The sequence below is a fragment of the Trichomycterus rosablanca genome, chromosome 3 (genome assembly GCF_030014385.1).
Source record: "Trichomycterus rosablanca isolate fTriRos1 chromosome 3, fTriRos1.hap1, whole genome shotgun sequence".
Lineage (NCBI taxonomy): Eukaryota > Metazoa > Chordata > Actinopteri > Siluriformes > Trichomycteridae > Trichomycterus > Trichomycterus rosablanca.
The window spans coordinates 11,948,448-11,970,839 of NC_085990.1; the positions used below are offsets into that span (position 1 = coordinate 11,948,448).

At 42.2% G+C, this 22,392-nt stretch overlaps 1 protein-coding gene across 6 annotated transcripts in view; it reads left to right on the plus strand.

The window, feature by feature from the left end:
• Nucleotides 1-22,392, plus strand: part of srcin1b (SRC kinase signaling inhibitor 1b) — an 81,264-nt gene that overhangs the window by 39,429 nt on the left and 19,443 nt on the right. For 4 of the 6 annotated variants that reach the window (XM_062992707.1, XM_062992705.1, XM_062992708.1 and 1 more), the window contains 6 exons: nucleotides 15,227-15,425; nucleotides 16,689-16,990; nucleotides 17,530-18,230; nucleotides 18,910-18,993; nucleotides 21,041-21,081; nucleotides 21,212-21,235. In XM_062992707.1, coding sequence (XP_062848777.1) covers nucleotides 15,227-15,425; nucleotides 16,689-16,990; nucleotides 17,530-18,230; nucleotides 18,910-18,993; nucleotides 21,041-21,081; nucleotides 21,212-21,235 — 1,351 coding nt within the window. The remainder of the gene's footprint in view (nucleotides 1-15,226; nucleotides 15,426-16,688; nucleotides 16,991-17,529; nucleotides 18,231-18,909; nucleotides 18,994-21,040; nucleotides 21,082-21,211; nucleotides 21,236-22,392) is intronic. The other 2 variants (XM_062992706.1, XM_062992710.1) reach the window with 1 other exon arrangement.

Here is a 22,392-nt window from a genome sequence, read left to right on the forward strand (position 1 = left end):
CGTCTCCCTCCCGGATGCGCATCAAATGGTAAGCATTACGGAGATCCAGTTTAGAGAAAATGGTGGCTTCCTGCAAAAGATTAAAGGCAGACGAGATGAGTGGCAATGGATATTTGTTTTTAATGGTGATTTGGTTCAGGCCCCGGTAGTCGATGCAGGGCCGAAGAGACTGGTCCTTCTTGGTCACAAAAAAGAATCCAGCACCAAGAGGAGAGGAGGACGGGCGGATAAGGCCTGTGGCCAGACACTCGGAAATATATTCCTCCATGGTCTCTCTTTCAGGTCGGGTCAGGTTGTACAGACGGCTGCTAGGTAAGGAAACACCTGGGAACAGGTCAATAGCACAATCGTAGGGCCGGTGTGGAGGAAGGGCCTTGGCACGGTCCTTGCTGAAAACCTCCCGGAGGTCATGGTAGTCCTGGGGGACTCTGGTCAGATCCAATGGAGGCTCTGGGCGAGATGTGCGGGAGTCTGGCCCTAGAGAGGGAATGGCAGATTGTAGGCAGCACTGATAACAGAAATCGCTCCAACCACTGATCTTACCTCGCCTCCAGTCTATTTGGGGATTGTGCTTGGCCAGCCATGGGTAACCAAGAACCAAAGGGGTCTTAGGAGCTCGGATTATGGAGAATGACAGGGTCTCATGATGATTGCCAGACACTACCAGGGTTATAGGGGGTGAGCGGTGCGTTACCTGAGCGATAAGCCTGCCGTCCAGGGCGCAGGCACGGAGAGGTGGTTCCAGAGGCTCTAGGGGCTCCCCAATCTTGGTAGCTAGACCCTCATCCATGAGATTGTCCTCAGCCCCCGAGTCGATCAGTGCGGTGGTGGCAATAGGCCCATGACGTAGGTGCAAGGTCACAGGTAGGAGGAGCCGGGGTTTGGTGGTGGGGGGAGGTTCAGAAGAAGTGCTCGCCAGTACCCCCACTTCTACTGGCGAGCTACCCCTTTTGGTCGGACAGGGCAGTTAAAGCGAAGGTGTCCTGGTTGACCGCAGTAAAGGCAGAGGCCTGACCGGAGCCTTCTTGTCCGCTCCTCAGGTGAAAGCCTGGCCCCTCCTAGCTGCATGGGTTCGGAGGTGTCAGAAGGAACCGGAACCTGAGTGACGAAATCCGGGGTCTGGGATCGAGCGGGTCCGGTGGAAGAATAAGCCTGTGCATGGACAGGGTGGTTAGTCCTTTCCAATCGACGTTCGCGGAGACGTCCATCCAGGCGTATAGCCAATTCTACCAGGCCATGGAGTTCCAGGGGCTCATCGCGGGCCACCAGTTCGTCCTTGAGCTGCTCGCTTAACCCCCGGCGGAATGCCCCACGGAGGGCGGAATCATTCCACCCGGAGTCAGCGGCTAGCGTCCAGAATTCAACGGCGTAGTCGGCAACTGCCCGGGAACCCTGGTGCAGGTTGAGAAGCCGGCTGGATGCAGTACCCTCATGGTCCGGGTGGTCAAACACAGTCCGGAACCGACGGATGAAATCGGTGTATGAGCCCTCCGCAGTGTTTACCTGGGACTGGGCGGCCTCTGCCCACATTAATGCCCTCCCACGCAGAAGACCAATAACATATGTAATTTTACTGGCTTCGGAGGCAAAGGACATGGGTCGCCGCTCAAACACCAGACTACACTGGAATAGGAAGCCCCGGCACTTGTGGAGTTCCCCATGATATGGTTCTGGGTGGATGGTAGGTGGCTCCATGGCTGGGGACTGGGGCAAGGGTGCTTGGGACGCCAGGGTTACAGGCACAGAAGTGGTGGGCTGACTAGAGGAGGACAGTGGAGCTTGGGAACTACCAAAGACCTGAGGGGAGGAAGGGGTGGCAGAGGAAAATTGGGCGACCTGCCTGGAGAGGTCAGTCATTTGCTGAGCAAGCAAGCGGTTACCTTCTAAGAGGGACCTGAGTAGCTTATCGTGCTGGCCCAGCCAAGCTTCCTGGCGGCTAACAGCCATCTCCAGGGGCCTCTGGTCAGCTGACTGAGACTCTGCGGGTTCCATATCAAGTGGCCAGATCGTACTGTTATGGTCTGAGACCAACTGGACAGAAAGATGGAACCACAATGCAGAGAATAAGACTAAGACCAGGTACGGGGCGATAAGTTTATTAACAACAACTATAGCAAATACAAGGGAGGTAAAGGAACTGGTAGAGACTGGATGGGAACAGGGAGCTGACTGGCGAGGCTGGAAACATGGTAAGGGGGCCAGGAGGGCAGAGCCGGACGGACAGGCAGGAGGCAGAGAGTGTGGCGTAGCAGGACGAGACAAGAAGCTGGTCGACTGAATCCGGACAGTCAGGACAGGAAGGTCTTGGCGGCGAGGAACACAGCTGGGAGGTGGTACCACGGAGTTAAGCAGGAGGTAGGAACTGAAACAGGCAAAAAACAAGAGCAGTGAACAAACCAGGAAATACAACAGGCATAGGAGCCTAAAGGTAGCTTTAGCATTTCGTGCTTCAGCACAATACCAGCAACGTAGCGCAGACGATCTGGCAAGGAGTGGAGAGAAAGCTGCTGTCTTTATGCACTGCTTAACGAGGAGGTAATGAGGATCAGGTGAGAGGTAGCAGTGGCTAGAAGATCTGATTGGTGCTCTGAAGACAACTCGCTCCACCAATAGATCCCTGAAAGCCTGCACACGCCCACACACACACAACACACTCACAGAAAGGGACCGGGGTAAAATAACAAGACTTGGGGAAAATGGAGAGCTAAGGGACGTACTCTAACACATCTATTTGAATAGCCAAATTATTTAACATGCATATCACTACAGGGGAGACATGGGTGTTAGATAACTTTGTCCCATTTGTTAAATTGTGTTGTCTTTGAGTAATATCATGTTATATTTAATGAACTGATATCATTTAATGTAACAAATACAAAAAAACTGAGAAAATCAGAAAGGGAGGAGGTTATATTTCACAGCCACACTGTAACTGACACTTAAACAGAGAAGGAAGGGCAAATGAAAAGAACATAATCCTTATTGTTCAATATGATGCAAGTGAGGTGAATTGGAGATACAAAATTGTCCATGACTGTGTTTGACAACTTGTGAACCGATGAATCTTGTGTAACGAGTAACTACTGTTTCTGCCATGAATGCAACCAAAGTGTATAAAACATGACATTAAAATCCTAATAAATAAGTAAAATAAATAAATAAAATTTTGATCTGCTTTTGCAAAGAAAATTAAACCATCCCACAGCTGAAGCTTACAGTTGGTGATTCAAAACGTTAACCTGTAAACCAAAACATTAGAACCTACCACCAGTTAAAACAGCTCTGACAGACCGAGACACTGACTCCACAAGACTCTGTGGTATCTGGTACCAGGATATTACCAGCAGGTCCTTTAACTTTTGTATGTTAATTATTCACAGTGCATCTGTGTTCATCTCTTCAGTGATTAAAGCTTAACATGTGCTTGGCCGTCTATATGATACTGAAAAAAAAAATGGGAAAAAAGGATTCGTTGAACGACTTGACCTTCTTCTATTGCTCTGATGTCCAGGTTCTTTGAACAGTGGACAGAAGTTAGCATGGGCACTTGACTGGTCGTGTGTTGTGACACATTCAGCTTATCAGCAGTATTTAAATGATCTGCAGTTTGAGCCACGCTAGCCCTTTAGTTGGTCCATACCAGAGGCCGTAGTCTTCATGTCCTTTGGAATCAATATCACTTGGCCACCCAAGAACTTGTCAATGGTTTGTGGCTTGTCCCTCCTCGGACCACTGCTGCTGTGTACTCACCAGGGCTGTCTATCGTCTGTCCCTGTCATTTGGCCCTAATGATGCCTATTTTTAAAAACTTTAATAAAAACTTTTGTTTTAACTGCTAAAAAATAATCAACTTATAACCTCTTATTCACAAATGATCATAAAATTCAACACATTGCTGTCAGAGGACAGTAAAGGGTTTTATGGTATACCAATGCCCATAAATACTACCTAATACAAGTATTAAGTCACTCAGCTCTTTATGCTTCCCATATTTGCTGTATTTAACATGCAAATTGTAGGTTCCTACTATCAGCCCAACATTCAATATAGCCCCAACTGTCATATACACAGTTACAAAAGAGTGATTTTAATGCACATTTTGGGGTTAGATCGGTGATCTTAATGTGTCTCACCCATGTATGCTCTCATATACACAAACATTGTTTATTGAAACCTAAACCTAATTAAAAAGCTGTGAAGTGAACTAAAGAGGAGAGTCCACAAGAGAGGAATTAGGAGCCTGAAGGATCTACAGAAATTGTAAATTAAAGAGTACTCTCTAATTAACTATGTCTTGTTGAGCATTATAGATAGAGACTTAGTCCTGTTATGTTGGCAAACTAAGGTTGCAGCTATTGTAACAGTTGTTTTGTTTAGAAATATATTAACATATATATATTCTTTTCCAACAGTACCAATAATAGTACTGACATGTGTGCTTTGTATTGCATTATATAAATAGAAACAAGTAAAAACAAAAAAGGAATATTCACCACTCTTGGAGGGAAGTAGGAAGCAGATGTCTTTTAGGTCCCTGACCCAGTAAAATCAAGTTGGGTACTGGGAGTTTTGTGGAAGGATGTGATTTATACCTTGTATACTCTAATACGGATACATTTTCCATTTAGATTGACAGTTTTAAGTATTATTTGAATACATTTTTTAAATAATACTTAATACAGTAAAACAGTGATAGCCTGTGTTAACTTAAGCATGCATGCTACCTAAGCCCTGAGGCTGTGTCCCAAACCTCATACTACTTCATTACCAAGTACATTTCATACTACTTCATTATCAATTCATACCCTCTACATAACAAATCTTAAGGACAAAAAATATAACACCATAAAAGAATGTACTTGGAATCATGGGCGGCTCGACGCAGCACCAAGGGGCGAAAGGGAAATAATTTTTCTATCATATTCAACCAGTGTTAAACTAGCTGTGACTGTTCTGGCCAGTCTGTCTTGCCTCTGAATATTGTAGTCCAATCAGCGTTGAGTTGTGTTCCGTGCAGTACCGCCGCTTTTGAGCGATTTTAGTCTAATTTAAAATCGCCCGGATTGCTCTCATAGACTCTCATATTAAGGCACTTTTTTTCGAACTGTAGGCACTACAATACATTCTGAATGGGTTCCGGGAGGGCTTGCACTTACGTGCTTGCGTCACATGTAACCTGGTGTAGCGATCTCGTCACCATGACTACTCAGTTCGGAGCAACTCCATTGTGTCATTAGAGGAAATGCCTTTCAGTCATCGTAGTAATCAGGATAAATTAGCAATTAAAGAATTAGGGCCACCCAGACCAAATTTAAACATCAAGTATCTACAAAGGGGGGGAAATCATATAAGTTACAAGTAAATTACAAGTAAATAATGTAATTTTTTAATTGTGAATTGCACTTATTGTATCTCCCCAATTGTTTAATTGTACTTCTTCATTCATTGCACATCAGCCCCGATGCCAATCTTTATTCTGGATCTGCTGCACCTAAAATAAAATGCTATCTGATTAAATTGTTAGTGTGAAGGCTTTACTTCATTTTATGATTAATGGTAAAGCTGGTCTGTCTTCATGTTCAAAGTTATTTGTGAGGGCAAACTGACAGATGACTTAAGATGTTAATTATTTAAGCTTTAATTTACCCATTAAACGGGTCACCTTGGCCATCATCGCAACAGTTGCCCCCCCTGGGAGATTTGGCAGGAGCCGCCACTGCTTGGAATAGTGATCTTTTAAGCTAGTGACAGAAAAAGATAAATTAATGGTCATCATTCAGGCTTTCAGGAAACTTCTAGAAAAGTGTAGTTCATCTGTGTTTTTGAATGAGGACCCTGTGGCTTCCTAAAAGAGCACCATTCAGTTTGGATGTGAACCACCAATCCAACAAATCTGACCTGCTATCATTCTCAGTGCTTCCTCATTCCTTTCTTTAAAAAACCTCTTCAAAATGATAGTCTAGATCTCATAGAGAAGAGTCACAACATTTTTTAAACCACGAAAAGATTGGAAATTACTTTGGCTCTGAGAGTTTAAAAAAGCCTGAAGGATGCACTGGGACTTTAGAGGTGAAGGTCAGAGTATCACATCTTTCTCAACAGTTCTCTTCTGCTTTCAAAGTACCGCAGGGATGTTAAGTATTCTACTACATTAAAAAGGCAGAGAGTACCAGGGTTTCAAGATGTTGCACCATCTGTTTAAATCATGCTTGTATCTCCCTTTCACAACATACGAACCTTTCACTTGACAGGAGGAGGAAACACTTCAGTATGCAAGTGAAATTCTCTGGCATTTTGTAAACGATTCTGCCAGGGTAAAAAACTAAATTGTCCCATTTCTGTTCTCAGACAAGCTAGTAGAGTTTTACTTGATCTTACAACTACAAAAATGTCTCTAGAACCTAGATTCGAACTACAGTTTGAAATGTCAGCACTGGTGGACTAGTATGTTTTATCGCTGTGCCGCTTGAGTGCCCTGAACAGGTGTTCTTAAAAGCCATAAACAAGTTTCCATTACACCTGGATCATTGACCACTCTACTAGGTGGAATTATATGGTTTGGGGGCATAGACTTGACTTTTTTAGTACAGCCATTGTTATTATGCTTGATAAGGTTGAGATCAGAGCTTTGATAAAAGGGCATTCTCAAACCAAATTTAAGGTGTGTATTGGGACAATGTCCTGTTGAAACACCTAATTGTCTCCCCCAAAAGTATCAGCAAGAAACTTAAGCTGATCTGTTTTTTTTCCAATTTTTCCTCCCAATCTAGTCGTAGTCAATTACCCCATTGCATCACGCTTCCTCTCTACCGATGCTGATCTCCACTGCTGATTGAGGAGAGCAAACTGACACACGCCCCATCTGACACGTGAGCAGTACCAACTGCATCTTTTCACCTGCACGAGGCGAGTTGAAATGCGATCAGCCTAATCAGCATTATTCCTCTACTCTGTGCAGACACCATTAATCAGCCAGCAGAGATTAGCCAGTTATGAGGTCCCTATCCGGCTCCCTCCCTGTATGAACAACTGCCAGTTGTTGTTCATGTAGTTACCCAGCCCAGCTGGATGGCAGAGCTGAGATTCGATATGATTTATTTGAAATCCCATGCTAGCGTGTTTTACCGTTGCGCCACCTAAACGGCTAAGCTGATCTTTAAGGTGCTGATTTCTTGCACAAAAGCCTCTAAGCCCATGATGATGTAAAGCCTGCCTGGCTGTAGACAGTGACACTTGTGTTCCAGCAGGTAATTCATGGGTGACCATTTTTTTTATTTTTCCTAAATTTGGCCAGTGGTCACTGTTTTAAGTACTGTGAGCTCCAAAGTTGCTTAAAATGGCTTAAAGTAACATTTCCTTACTTGATTCTATGATCTGTGTTTTAAGATCTGTACAGGGCTTTCTAGACTTTTGTATTGTAATGGGTGTGGCTCAGTTGATTGAGTGCAGGCAAAGTAATCCTGTTTGAAATGGGCACAGAAAAATCACCTGTTATAGTCACTGACTAATGAACAATTAGAAATTTCATTTCATCAAATGACTTTTTTGACTGGGAAACACTGGGTGCATCGCAGGAATATCCAGGACAAGGAGCCAATCCCCACCAGACATAGCCAATTATTTCTGTGTATAGTAAGTTGTGGGCTAGCGCAGTAGACCTACACCAATTTCAAAAGAACTTACATTCATTGAGTTTTTTTGAACAGGCAGGTGTGTATTTCAATCATTCAGTTACAAAAAAGAAAAGTTAAAACATCAGTAAAAATCCCAGCACAAGACTAGCATGTAATGTATGGTTCTTACAAGTGTAAACTTTAGACTACATCAGTACATACTATGTAGCCAGTCACACAGGTCTTTTATGACTAGATAGAACTGACTGCTGGCATTGCCAAGGTAGTCACAGGGTAAACAAAGTTGCCTATTACGATTTTGGTTTGTATGACCTGCACCGCTAATTCACCATCCATCGCTGCCCTCACCACAACATACTTGTAAATGCAGCGTTTGTTCTTTTATTGTACTGTTACTTTTTCCCAGGACGTTTTACTTGCCATCCATCCATCCGTGCAGCTGTTGACAGAACTCATGCAAGTACTCATTTTCTCAAACTTGTGCCCAGCGTTTATGTTCATTTCAGTCTCCAGTGGTTTCCGCCAGCTATGTGTGCTGCCAATTACACTCTGATGTTACCTTAGCAACAGTCCTCTCAGCGCTAACCATCAAAGTCAAGTAGCTAATGAGCTAGCAGGCTAAAGCTGGAATGAACAGTATGATAGTCTGTGTCTCGGCTGGATTTCTGTTACTTCTGTATTCTTGCCTGGCTGAGACAAAAGTTAGATTTTCTGTTAAAGCAGATCTTTAAGGGTGGGGTCAGTGATTCTCAGTTAGAACAACTTTTTAACACCATTTTATCAACAATTTGCTCACAGTCCAGTCATTTTCAACAAAAAACATACAAAAATACTGAAAACTTTATCTCTGTGGTGGCTTGGGCTTTGTAACAAACAAAGGGGATTTGCAAAGGTGATTTCAGCACACCAGTCAGCACGTGGTGATGTTGCACTTCTGTACTTGACTGTACATTATGTTTGAATGCACATATGCATTCGTTTTTATAGACTTTGGATGAAATACCAAAGATCGTGGCTCAATATGGTTGTTAAACTCTTAGTCTGAGCTTTAAAGTTTTTTTTCCATGAAAACTCAGAACTTTTCTTATTAAAACAACTCACACAGATTTATTATACTGTATTTGAGGCCAAATTGTTCTACTCATCATTTATCTACATCACAGTGCATGACAGATTAATTGTTGCTGAATTGAATCATGCAGTACATTTTTATGGAAACATCTGCATGCATTTTGTGTCTTTACTTATATATTTAAGTATTTCCTATCATTTGTCACATGCAGTTTTACCATAATAGTACCAAGGTGATGCTACATTTAACAAAAATTGCAAAGCATTTTGGGCCTATTAATGTGGATGTCAATGTATTCCAACCCAAGAGTCTTCGACTGGACAGCAGAGGGGCTCAATTACACAGCGGCAATAAAAATCTCTCCAACCACCCTCCCTCAGGCACAGCCAATTGTGTCTGTTGATTGTCCAGATCGGGCCTCAGATTCAAACTCGAGAGCTCAAGATTTCAGCAATGGTGGGCTGGTGGATTAGACCACTGCACCACCCGAGCACCCTATCAACACCTACCAGTGCTTCTAATGATACAATTTCAACAATAAAGTGTAAGATTTGACATTTAAGTTGCATCCGTACTAAACATAAGAATGTAGACCATGTGTTTATTAACCAGTGAGCTTATTTAAATAAACCTAACCTAAAACTACATTTCCCTTCTCACTAAAACTCGTTCTAGGGAGTACTTCTGCCTGCCATTCAAAGTTCCAGAATAGAACCCAGGCTGAACCCACAGCAACCAACAGAGCATTTAAATTATGGATTTTTAAACTGTGTACAACTAAACTGATTCTGGTCAGGAGTCTGTTCACACCAATGACACATACAGGTCACTTAAAATCACATAGGAGCATCCAGAGCCAGACAAAGATTTAAGCAAAGCAGGAAATCAGAAGTGAGTGCTCAGGCTTGTAGTGTGAATGCATGCAGAGAGAGAGAATGACACACTTTTGCACAATCTGTCTACTGTTTCACACTTCATCAACTGCTACATGGCTGTCCTCCTGTTCAGCTTCAGCTCTGTCCTGTGGTGGTTGTCACTAAATATTGACCAAGACAAGTGGAGTCTGGTTCTAAATTAGCAGTCTCACTTACTGTGAGATGTTTTGTGGGATTGTGTTGTGTGATTATCTGATATAGGTTATGGACAAAATATTACACTTGATTACACTTATGGCGGCACGGTGGCTCAGTGGGTAGCACTGTCGCCTCACAGCAAGAAGGTCCTGGGTTTGATCCCCAGGTGGGGGGGTCCGGGTCCTTTCTCCCCGTGTCTGCGTGGGTTTCCCACAGGAGCTCCCACTGTCCAAAAACATGCAGTCAGGTTAACTGGAGACACTGAATTGCCCTATAGGTGAATGGGTGTGTGTATGTGTGTCTGCCCTGCGATGGACTGGCACCCCGTCCAGGGTGTTACTGTGTGCCTTGCGCCCATCGGAAAGCTGGGATAGGGCCCCCCCCCCCCCCCCCCCCAGTTGAATTAGCAGTTAAGAAAGTGAGGCAGTGATTGCACTTATTAGTGATTGTAGCCTTATTAGAAAAACCTCCATATCATGACAGCAGCATAAGGCAAAAATCACACAGATGTGTTAAAAAAAACTTCCATTAACAGCCACAATAAACAGCAGTATGGCTGCCACTTATGGTTGTTGGGGCCAGACAGCAATTTTTAATTGACTTATTTACTTATTTACCATTTTAATTATGCATTTTCTCCCTTGTTCTACCAATTTAGCATAGCCAAATAGTCTTCCACTGCTGGGGACCCTGATTGCATCCAAGGACGGTATATTTGCCTGTCACACACTCCCTCCAATGTGTGCATACAAAACATTGGTACACCTACCAGCTACTGTCTTCTTAAAGTGTTCAACTTCGAATGGTGCTGAAATTAAGCATTGCCACACCCTGGCCAACATCGAGGGAGTTTACTCCACTGCACACATAATGAGCTGTCTCAGATGTTAAGTTTTGAAAGTAAATGTTTTAGAAACAGACCTGCCATTTTATTTAATTTTTTAGAAATGTTTGAAAGCAGTGCTGTGCTTTTTTGCACCCTTTCCCATGGGAACCACAAAAAAAGAATAATTCTAATGCTGCTGCTCCACAGTCTGCAGTTCATTCATTTTAGCTACATTGTTCTCCTCATTTGCAAACAATGTCTTTAAACCTTCCTGAAACCTTTTCTGGTGTTTTCTTTTACTCATGCAGGCATTATTTAGAAGTGATTACAGGCTGCATCTTAGATCGCATCCTATGTGCTACATAGTGTGTAGGGCGGCATAGTGGCTAAGTGGGTAGCACTGTCACCTCACAGCAAGAAGGTCCTGGTGATCCCCAGGTGGGGCTTTCTGTGTGGAATTTGCATGTTCTCCCCGTGTCTGCGTGAGTTCACTCTGGGTGCTCCGGTTTCCTCCCACAGTCCAAAGACTTGCAAGTGAGGTTAATTAAACACAATTTAGTAGGGTAGTGTATGATTTGGGAGTCGCTTCAAAAGCTATAGTAACTTTAAGCTCTGCCTTGAGGTGGCATAGATTGGTCTATAGAATTTGTGCTTACATTTGTGGCATTTAATGGATGCTTTTATCCAAAGCGACTTACATTTGTGACTGATGCAGTTTGAACAATTGAGAGTTAAGGGCCCAGCAGTGGCAACTTGGCAGTGGTGGGGTTTGAACTGGCAACCTTCTGATTGTTAGTCCAGTACCTTAACCACTGAGCTACCACTGCCCCCTGAGTTGGGTTCCTCTAAGTCTTTAGCTTAAATCACATTGTTCCATACTGAACAGTATGCGAAAGCAGTACGCGAGAGTAAGTAGTGTGTCCGAGTTATTCATTAAACCATACTTGCAAAGTACCCGAATGACCTACTGCATGGGCGGCCATTTTTGAGTATGCAAACACAGCACACTACGGTCCGATAATCTATCCCATAATTCAACTGGCACTGATAGATGGCAGAAAGTGGAGAGTCAGCTGTTTATAAGTGTAAGTAAGACCAAAATTTTAAATGCTATGACCACATACAACCCTGAGTAATGTTATCAGTAGCTTTGTGGAGAATGATTGTCTGATTTTAAAATTGTTATAACTGTGGCGATTTGACGTCATGCATCATGTGACGTTGGTAAGATGGCGGACAGAGTATTTGCAAGGTTGCCTCATACTGCACACTTCATACTGAAAAAGCTTACTGCTTTGCGCACTGCCTCATATTGAGTACATACTGTTTAAGTATGTGATTGCGGACAGAGCTTTTGTTCCCACCATCTTTAACCCAATACATTTTATCACCAGCAATCTGTATATAAAATTATAAATGAAATTTTCACCATGTCACTGACACATTCAGCGTCTGAGTCAGTAATCTCAGCATGCTGTCACTGTCACTATAATTAGTGGAACAATCATGAGAACATGGAGTTAATTAGCAGGATGCACTGCCACTTCAGTTCTATTGTACTGCTTCAACCTTCGTGTGTGTCTGTGCGTGTTCTCATGATTATTTCTAACTGAACTGGTATGCTAGGCATGGTCACACTATAATGTGCATAAAATCTGGCAGAGGAAGTGGGCACACAGCTGCAAACATCTGTCCTGTCCAACACTTACTTATGATTGGTCAGCTTGTTCATCCCTAAAAACAGAATGGCCAATAAGACGAGCAGATGGTGCTATTTGTTTATTGAAGGAATCTGGCAAGAAGTAACTCACAAAATTGCAGAACTGTTCATTCATTCATGCAGGATTTCCCAGATCCATGTGGTGGTATGAACATTTTTGTTTTCTCTTCATTCATTCTTAAATTTTACATACAACTAAGGTCAGAGTTTACATAGACTAGTAATGACTTGAACATAATGTCATGAATGCCTCTTGACTGTGACTATTTTTAAAGGATACCCCTGTGTTTCCATTTTTTGTCGACTAACTACCTAAATAATTAATACCAATATTAATCTCTTGGTAATAATATTGGGCCAAAACTAAATCTAAAACAGATTTCAAGCTGCACACCTGAAACAGTACCCTTCTGAGAAACTAAACACTATTCTATCAGTCTTCCATAGTGGTGTGACTGGGTATGGGTTGATCATTTCTGCAACATTTTATTTGTTTTCATGTTTGTGTTTAAATATGACAAAATCTACTGCGTCAAAAATATACATACAGGCCGCTCATGTGGTGCAGCGGTAAAACATGCTAGCACACCAGAGCTGACATTTCAAACTCATCGGTTTGAAACTCAGCTGTGCCATCTGACTGGGCTGGGTGGCTATATGAACAATGATTGGCTGTTGTTTATACAGAGTGGGAAAGCCAGATAGGAACTCTCTCATGTCTGATGCAATTCCGACCTCTACTGGCTGACTGATGGCGCCTGCACAGAGATGGGGAAAGGGTGCGTTGATCAGGGTGTGTCTCTCCGTACACAAAGCTGATTTACATATGAACTCGCCTAGTGCAGGTAAAAAGATGCACATGTGTCGGAGGGGGTGTGTGTTAGTTTCGTTCTCCTCAATCGGAGCGGGGATCGGCATCAGTGGAGAAGAAGCGCAACCGGGCAGTTGGACGTGCTAATGTCAGGAGAAAATGGGAGAGAATGCATAAACAAAACAAAATATATATATATACACTGATCAGCCATACCATTCAAACAACCTCCTTGTTTTAAACACATTGTCAATTTTATCAGCTCCTCTTACCATATAGAAGCACTTTGTAGTTCTACAATTACTGACTGTAGTCCATCTGTTTCTCTACACACATTTTAGCCAGCTTTCACCCTGTTCTTCAATTATCAGGACCACCAAACAGCAGGTATTATTTGGGTGGTGGATCATTCTCAGCACTGCAGTGACACTGACATGGTGGTGGTGTGTTAGTGTGTGTTGTGCTGGTATGAGTGGATCAGACACAACGCTGCTGGAGTTTTTAAATACCGTGTCCACTCACTGTCCACTCTATTAGACACTCCTACCTAGTTGGTCTACCTTGTAGATGTAAAGTCAGAGACGCTCACTCATCTATTGCTGCTGTTTGAGCTGGTCATCATTTAGACATTCATTAGTGGTTACAGGCGCTGCCCACAGGGCGCTGTTGGCTGGATATATTTTTGGTTGGTGGACTATTCTCAGTCCAGCAGTGACAGTGAGGTATTTAAAAACTCCAGCACAACACACACTAACACACCACCACCATGTCAGTGTCACTGCAGTGCTGAGAATGACCCACCACCCAAATAATACCTGCTCTGTAGTGGTCCTGACCATTGAAGAACAGCATGAAAGGATGAAAGCATGCAGAGAAATAGATGGACTACAGTCAGTAATTGTAGAACTACAAAGTGCTTCTATATGGTAAGTGGAGCTCATAAAATGGACAGTGAGTGTAGAAACAAGGAGGTGCTTTTAATGTTATGGCTGATCGATGTATATAAATACATACAGCACAACTAATATTTGCTTATATGTTCCTTTGCATTTTCACTTCAAACAGCTGCTCTTAAAAGTGAACATCATTTAAGATTAAATCTATGACCAGTCTGTTTAACTCTACTTACATAGATGTAGTTCTACAAATGTGGTGGCTTTCTCTCACAGTTAATTTAGCAGTAAATCCACAGATTCCTGAATGGGTTGAGCCTAAGACATTATGAAGACCACTGATTTAGTCTTATTTAGCCATTCTAGTCTGTATCCCAGATTCTATCCAAAATTCAAAAACTTTCTCAGCTTGCCACCAGCCTCACAACTCCCTCCTAATCCAGCTCTCCAACATGCAGCAAAGCAATCTATGATGTATATTTTTATAAAATAATGTATAGTCAGTTGTGAGGCACTCAGGTGATACAGCAGACTAATACTATAGTTCTCTGCTGTTCAGAGTTCTAGCTCTCGAGTACTCAAGGACTCTCAAATACTCTCAAGGACTCAAATCTAAGCAGTGCTACTTACTTGGCCTTTCAGACACAATTGAACGTGTCTGAGGGATTGATATTCTGATAGGGATTCTTTGCAATGCCCCTGTAATAGTGACTTCTGTGTCTGGCTGAAGTGGCAGCACAAGTGGTGGAGAAGCACATGGATGGATGGATGAATGGATGGATGGATGGATGGATGGATGGATGGATGGAATGTCTTTTTTGGACAGTGTGACGGTTTTCTGTTGGCTGCACATGAGTTAAAGTAGATATGTGCCAGTCTGTGCCTTTCTTCAGCCAGAGTGGTAATGGTGCAAGTTGGGAATTGGAAGTGACTACATTGCAAAAAAGTGCAAAAAAAATTCATTTTTGGATCTACAGTGCTGTAACATTAAACCATCCCTTACATTGAGAACATATGTAGCTCTATGATTGTACAATTATGTTAATTGATGTGCCAAAATGTACCAAAGTCTTGCTTGGAGTTTATTCAGAAAAGATATTGATTGAAATTAATATAATTAAGGTTGAAAAATTTTACTAACAAAAACAATGTGACCCTCCATGCATACAAATTAGACGGATTGTTGCTTTTTTTCAGGCAAGGACTCCACGTGTCACCGGTGGTGGACAACAGTCTCTTGGCGATCAGGGTGGCGGACGAGGGTTCTACGCTTCTGCAGAAAATTTAGAGACCATGGGTGACGCTGATCTCGCTTTGGGCTTCAGCCGCTCCAACCGGCTCAGACAGAGCCTGCCGCTCGCCCGATCTCCTAGTCAGAATAAGCTCCGCCCACCAGGTATCATCTCCACCCACACCTGTTTACATACACACACCTGTTCATTTGATCTTTTAGAAGAATAAGCCCCACCTATCAGATATCTACACCGATGGATATATACACTATATACACTATATTACCAAAAGTTTGTGGACCCCCCCATCCTGATATGAAGAGAGATCAAGAGATCAAGAGTTCAAGAGAGGCTTTATTGTCATTTCAGCTGTATACAAGTACATATTGAAACGAAACAAGGTTCCTCCAGGACCAGGGTGCAACACAGAACAAAAAGTGCAAGACTTTGTGAAATCATGTAACATCAGTGATATCATGTAATTTATATTTTTGGTTGGTGCCGGAGGGGAGTCCTCATAACTGATGCAATTACAACCACTGTTGGCTGATTAATTGATGTTGCCTGCACAGAGACGGGGGATACTGGGGTCAGGGTGGGACTCTCCGTACACAAAGCTAATCCACATATGAACTCGCCTTGTGCAGGTGAAAAGATGCAGTTGGTACTGCACACGTGTCGGAGGGGGCGTGTGTTAGTTGCGGCTCTCCTCAGTCAGCAGTGGAGGTTTCCTGCAGTAGAGGGGAAGCATAATGCAATCGATGTAAATGGACACGACTAGATTGGGAGATAAATTGGGGGAAAATTGCAAAACAATAAACCTTTTCTGTTTCAGCATGACTGTGCTGCTGTGCTCAAAGACATGGTTTGATAAGTTTGGTGTGAAGGAACTCTACTGACCTGCACAGAACCCCGACCTCAGTCCCATCAAACACCATTGGGATTTTGGAACATCAGTTGAAAGCCCGCCCTTCTTGTCCAACTGTCATGCTCTCCTTTTGGGGTCTGATGTCCTTTATTTGTGGTCATGTAAGTAGCCACCCTTATGGCTAAACAACTGTGAAAGTATTGTGTGAGTATGCAAGTGTGCTAAGGTATTTAAGTATGAAAGTCTCCAAGCTTATCGGATGCCTATCAAGCTCATGGTCATTAATGTTTACAAATTACAGGCCTCAATTACAAAGTCTGGTTGACACTTTTGCAGACTTTTGTGTTGAATCTTAGCCCATACAAACCGGTCCAAAAACAATCTATTTCCTGGGTGACTTTCCTCCTCCCACAGCTATTCAACCTTTGGTTTTACTCTAGTGCGCATTGTTACCCATTCCCATAACCATGCCTTTCTCTCTCCAACTTTAAATCCCTCCTCTTGCTCTTCTCTCCATCTTGTTCACCCACCAATTCTCTCCCTCTGGTTCCTTCCACAGGTGTCCTGTTTCTGCAGTTTGGAGACGAGACGAGGCGGATTCACCTGAGTCATGAGCTGAGCAGTATGGAGACTCTACATGCTCTTATAGTTCACGTCTTTCCTCAGCAGCTCAGTATGAGCGCCCTGCGCTCGCCCGCAACCGCCATCCTCATCAAAGACGAAGCACGCAACATCTTCTATGAACTGGATGACCCGCGTCGCATTCACGATCGCTGCGTCCTCAAGATCTACTGCCGAGACACGCCATACATCACACCCCACCATGCCCACCATGCCCATGTGACCAACGGGGACCTCCGGGTGAGTGTGTATTTTTCGCAGCTGTGTTATTATAATTTTGATTCTTGGAATTAGTTTAGATTTTAATATTATTTTTAATTGAAATTCTGTTTGGTTTTTGTGCAAACAGTTCAGGTTACAGCCCATATTGCTGTGTAGCCTCCTCTCTAGCTGCTGCACCACCAAGCTGCCCCTGGGGTTTCATTACCTGTGTTTTTCAGGAAATACATACAATTTTAATGCTGAAACTGTGCCAGAGGGCAAAATAATTTAAATCCATTATTTTTAACGTATGTTGACTTTAACTCATGACTCTGAGGCTGCTTTAGGCGCCATAAAAAAAAGATGAAAGTACAAATCAATCTTTTTTAATGCGCAATGCATTTGTACTTGTGGGTGTGGCCTTAAAGGGCCCAAATTTGTTTAATTCTTGACATTCAAATCATTCACCATCCTTTGCTTTCATTTTGTAGGATAACTGTTGATTAACATTTTTTGTATTTGACTTTCTCCTCTTTACCTCTGTGCTGTTTCTCACCCTTCAACCCACCATCCTCCAGAGGGAGCTAATGTACGCCTCACGTGAATCTTCACCTACCCGCCGCTTGAACACCCACCCTTCATCCTCTCCTTCAGCCTCTCCGTCCCGGCCTCACTCCCGCCTCTCTTATACGTCTGTCCGCCCGTCCTCATATGCTGGGCCACCCCCTTCTGTTCAGCCACACCCCTACCATCACCAGAACCCTGCCCATCCAGCTTTTTGCCCATCCCCCAGTGCCATCCTGGAGCGGCGTGATGTTAGACCAGATGAAGAATCACCAGGGTCGCCTTCTAAAAGTGTGGTGCTCCTAAAGAATGAGGCAGTGTATGCTGACCCATATGCTCTCGTTCATGGCATGGCATCACCCCAGGCCCTGGCTTTGCGTCGTGGCTCGCTGCGCTCCCTGGGCCCGTACTCAGCGGCTGCTCTACAGTGTGAACTCGATGCCGCCCTCTACAGGTCTGGAGGGCCTTTATACAATGAGTCTTTTGCTCCAGTGGCGATCCGAACTCTGCCACCCGCCTCACCTCAGAAACTGGAGCCATACAGGAGTCAGTCCGGTCGCGGCTCACCTGGGAGGCAGGGCTTCCGAAAAGATGGAACGGTGTACATTGAGGGCCAAAAGACGCGGGTCACGGGCCAAATGCTGGACCAGATGTGTGTGATGGGGGGTATTGGAAGTGAGGGGACGGCACTAGGAGGATATGAAACAGATACCAGGTGAGTCATAAACCACTTAATTTCTAGATTACAATAAACCATTTCATTTTTTTTGCTGTGAGAAAGTCCAATAATAATAATAACAACAATAATGGTAATCATAATAAAATAATAATAATTATAATAAATAATAACAGTAATAATAATAATAATAATAACAACAATAATAATGGTAATAATAATTAAATAACAATAATAATGACAATAATAATTATAACAATAAATAATAACAGTATTATTAATAATAACAACAACAACAATAATTATACCAATAACAACAACACTACTACTACTACTAATAATAATAATAATAATAATAAACACATTAATAATAATAATAATTAAAACAACAACAACATTAATAATGATAATAATAATAATAATAATAAAAACAACATTAATAATAATAATAATAAAAACAACAACAACAACATTAATAATAATAATAATAATAATAATAGAGGCATTAGGTAAAAGTATTTTAGGCATTAGGTAAAAGTATTTTAGGCATTAGGTAAGTATTTTTAAAAAACATTTATTATTTAATAAACATTAAAACACGAAATGTATTTTAGCATTTTGTTATACTGTATTATTTTATATTAGGAACAGAACATAAGGGTTCATTCTGATTCTGGTCGCATTCACTGGGGATATAAATTGATTCTGTCTATTGTAGGGAGAGAATGGAGGCAATGGAGAAGCAGATAGCGAGTCTGACAGGTCTGGTTCAGAGTGTCCTCACCAGAGCCCCGGACAGTCCGTAAGATTCTTCCTCATTTTTTTTCCCAGAGAAATGATGCAAGCAGATGAAAGCAAACCTCACGATTGCACTAATGGACTGATTAATATTTTAGTTATTATTTTTTGCATTGAAAACAGTGAATAGAGTCAATACCAGGAACTCATCTATTATTAAACAATGTATTTAATGTTAATTTGTTAAAATGTACATTTACTAATTTAAGTATTTAGACACCTGTATGCATGCATATTTTAACACTTGCATACTCACATAGAGGAGCATTTGCACCTACACACTGAAATGCTTTTACCTGCTCATTTGTCTGCTATCACACTTGGTTGTTTACTTGTACACTAGCACACCTACATACACTAGCTATATTTATATACACCGACTAGGCATAACATTATGACCAGTGATGGGTAAAGTGAATAACACTGATTATCTCTTCAGAAGGCACCTGTTAGTGGGTGGGATATATAAGGAAGCAAGTGAACATTTTATCCTCAAAGTTGATGTGTTAGAAGCAGAAAAAATTTGGCCAAATTGTGATGGCTAGATGACAGAGCAGAGCATCTCCAAAACTGCAGCTCTTGGGGGGTGTTCCCAGTCTGCAGTGGTCAGTATCTATCAAAAGTGGTCCAAGGAAGGAACAGTGGTAAACCGGCGACAGGGTCATGGGCACCACCTACCTAAGCATTGTTGCAGACCATGGAAACGGTATTCCCTGATTGCTGTGGCCTCTTTCAGCAGGACAAATGGTTCAGAAATGGTTTGAGGAGCACAATAACGAGCATGAGGTGTTGACTTGGCCTCCAAATTCCCCAGATATCAATCCAATCCAGAATCTGTGGGATGTGCTGGACAAACAACTCCGATCCATGGAGGCCCCACCTCACAACTTACAGGAGTTAAAGGATCTGCTGCTAACGTCTTGGTGCCAAATACCAGAGCACACCTTCAGGGGTCTAGTGGAGTCTATGCCTTGACGGGTCAGGGCTGTTTGGCAGCAAAATGGGGACCAACACAATATTAGGAAGGTGGTCATAATGTTATGCCTAATATATATATATATATAGTATGTGGACACCCCTTCTCATTTTTAAGTTCAGGTGCTTTAGATACATCCAATGCAAATGTGTACATTTTTAAAATAATTCATATTTTCAACTTCATGGAAACAGTTTTGGGAAGGCTTTTTCTTGGTCCAATATGATAGTATCTATCCACTAATGGGAAGGAGTGGGCAAGTACATATTAAAGATTAAAGAACCTAGCATACTTGAACTTTATACTTAAGCTAAACAGATTCATTTGCTGCCGTCTGTGCATATTTTGGAGACTTTCATACTTAAATACCTTAGCACACTTGCATACTCACACAATACTTTCACAGTTGTTTAGCCATAAGGGTGGCTACTTACATGACCACAAATAAAGGACATCAGACCCCAAAAGGAGAGCATGACAGTGGGTAGTCAGGATAGTGTCTACAGCACACAAAATTAAAACCTTAATTGATATAATTGTCATGCAACCAAATGATCTTTAAAATTGCCATATTAATGAAAATCCACTCACCACATTTAGAGTCGACTTGTGATACTTTAGTCCAAAAAGCATGAAATTCCTACCCATCAAAATAAAAGGGTGGTGAGCCACCCACTCAGAGTGGCATGTTGACAGCATGAACAGTTAATGAACAGTTATTAAAAAATAGCAATTAACTAGCATTTCAGGGGTGGACGTTCTGTAATAAAGTGGTGGATGTCCTTATGGAAAGTGGTGGCTTTAAACCAATAAATACAAGTCATTCCTTTTGATAATGCGTAGGTAAATTAATTATGATTGTTACAGGCATCCGGTTTGCTTCCAAACTAGGATGAATGTGTGATAGTCCAGGCATTGTCCAGGCATTGTCCGGTCCTTGTTAGCTGTGTACTGTATATAAAAAGCAGACAGTGTGTGACAGATTGCTGTCTTTCCATCCACGCACACGTGTAAAATTGTATACTGTATGATAAAAGCACACAGAGTGTAACAGATTTCTGTGTTTCCTTCACAGTGACAAAGCAGAAACAGCGAGTGACTGCTCAGCCCCTGAGAGTGAGTACAGCTCTGAGTGTGTGTTATATTTTCATACACTTGGTATTACCCCCTGCATCGACTTGCATAAGGACACATACGTGTGAACAGTGAGGGTGTAGGTTAACCCTTGACGTGTTTTGTGTTTCAGCTCGCAGGGGTAAAAAAGGAAAAGGTATTTTGGTGTGTCCCTGTCCCCCTGTCTCAATACCAGTACACCCCAGTACAGGTGTTGTCTACTTCTGTTTGTCTACAGTTTGCGCAGTCCACTAATGAGAATTGTAACTATTTCATCAGTTATGCGGAGATACTACTATACAGTGCTGTGAAAAATGTCATGAAAGATTGCGACGTCTCTAGCCTTCGTTATGGTCAATATTAGTGATTCTGCATTTAGTGGCTTGGCAAAATTATTTTAATGGGAGACTAGCTTGGAGAATACCTCTGCCAACCAAGAACAACATCAGTGCCCACCTGACATTTGTCAATAAAGCATTGAAATGTTTAGGATAATGTTCAATAGACAGATACAATCAGAATTATTTATTTAGACTTCAAAGGAATTGTTAGGTTGGCTAGTTATAGTCAATTTCTCCCAAGTTATTCTATGTTTGCCAGATTTATATGTTTCAGATCATCAAACTATTTAATATTAAAGATCAACCAAGTAAACACAATGTTTTTTGTTAAAGGAAATATGCTGTTCAATCCAACAAAACCCCATGTGAAAAAATAATTGTCCCCTCAGCTACTCAATTAACCAGTTAACCTGGTTCAGTTTCACCAGCCACACCCAGGCATGATTACTGCTAGACCTGTTTAACCCAAACATCACTTCAGTACAACCTGTCTGGCAATGTGAAGAGTATTAGGTCTCAAAAAGCAGCACATGATCCTACGTTCTAAATAGATTCAAATACAGATGTGAACCTACCAGTTTGGAAAGGGCTACAAAGCTAGTGTAAAATATATATATTACCAAAGTCTTTGACCCTCATTTGATAATTATAATACTAGTGTAATACAAGCAACCTATTCTTGCATCCTAACACACCTGTATAGTATTGTTAATTCAGCTACTGTACGGGCAAGTGTTAAGGTCCTGGACTAGTGAACATGAAGGTTGCTCATTCAGGCCCCACTACTGCCGGGTTGCTACTGTTGAGCCCATGAGCAAGGCCCTTAACCCTCAATTGCTCAAACTGTATTTGGTCATAATAGTAAGCTGCTGTCATGGGAAAATAAGGTCAGATAAAAAAAGAAAACAAAGATTACAGTTGACTGGATTGATTAATTTATTGGCACGATCGTGGCAGTGTAATAGCTAAAGAA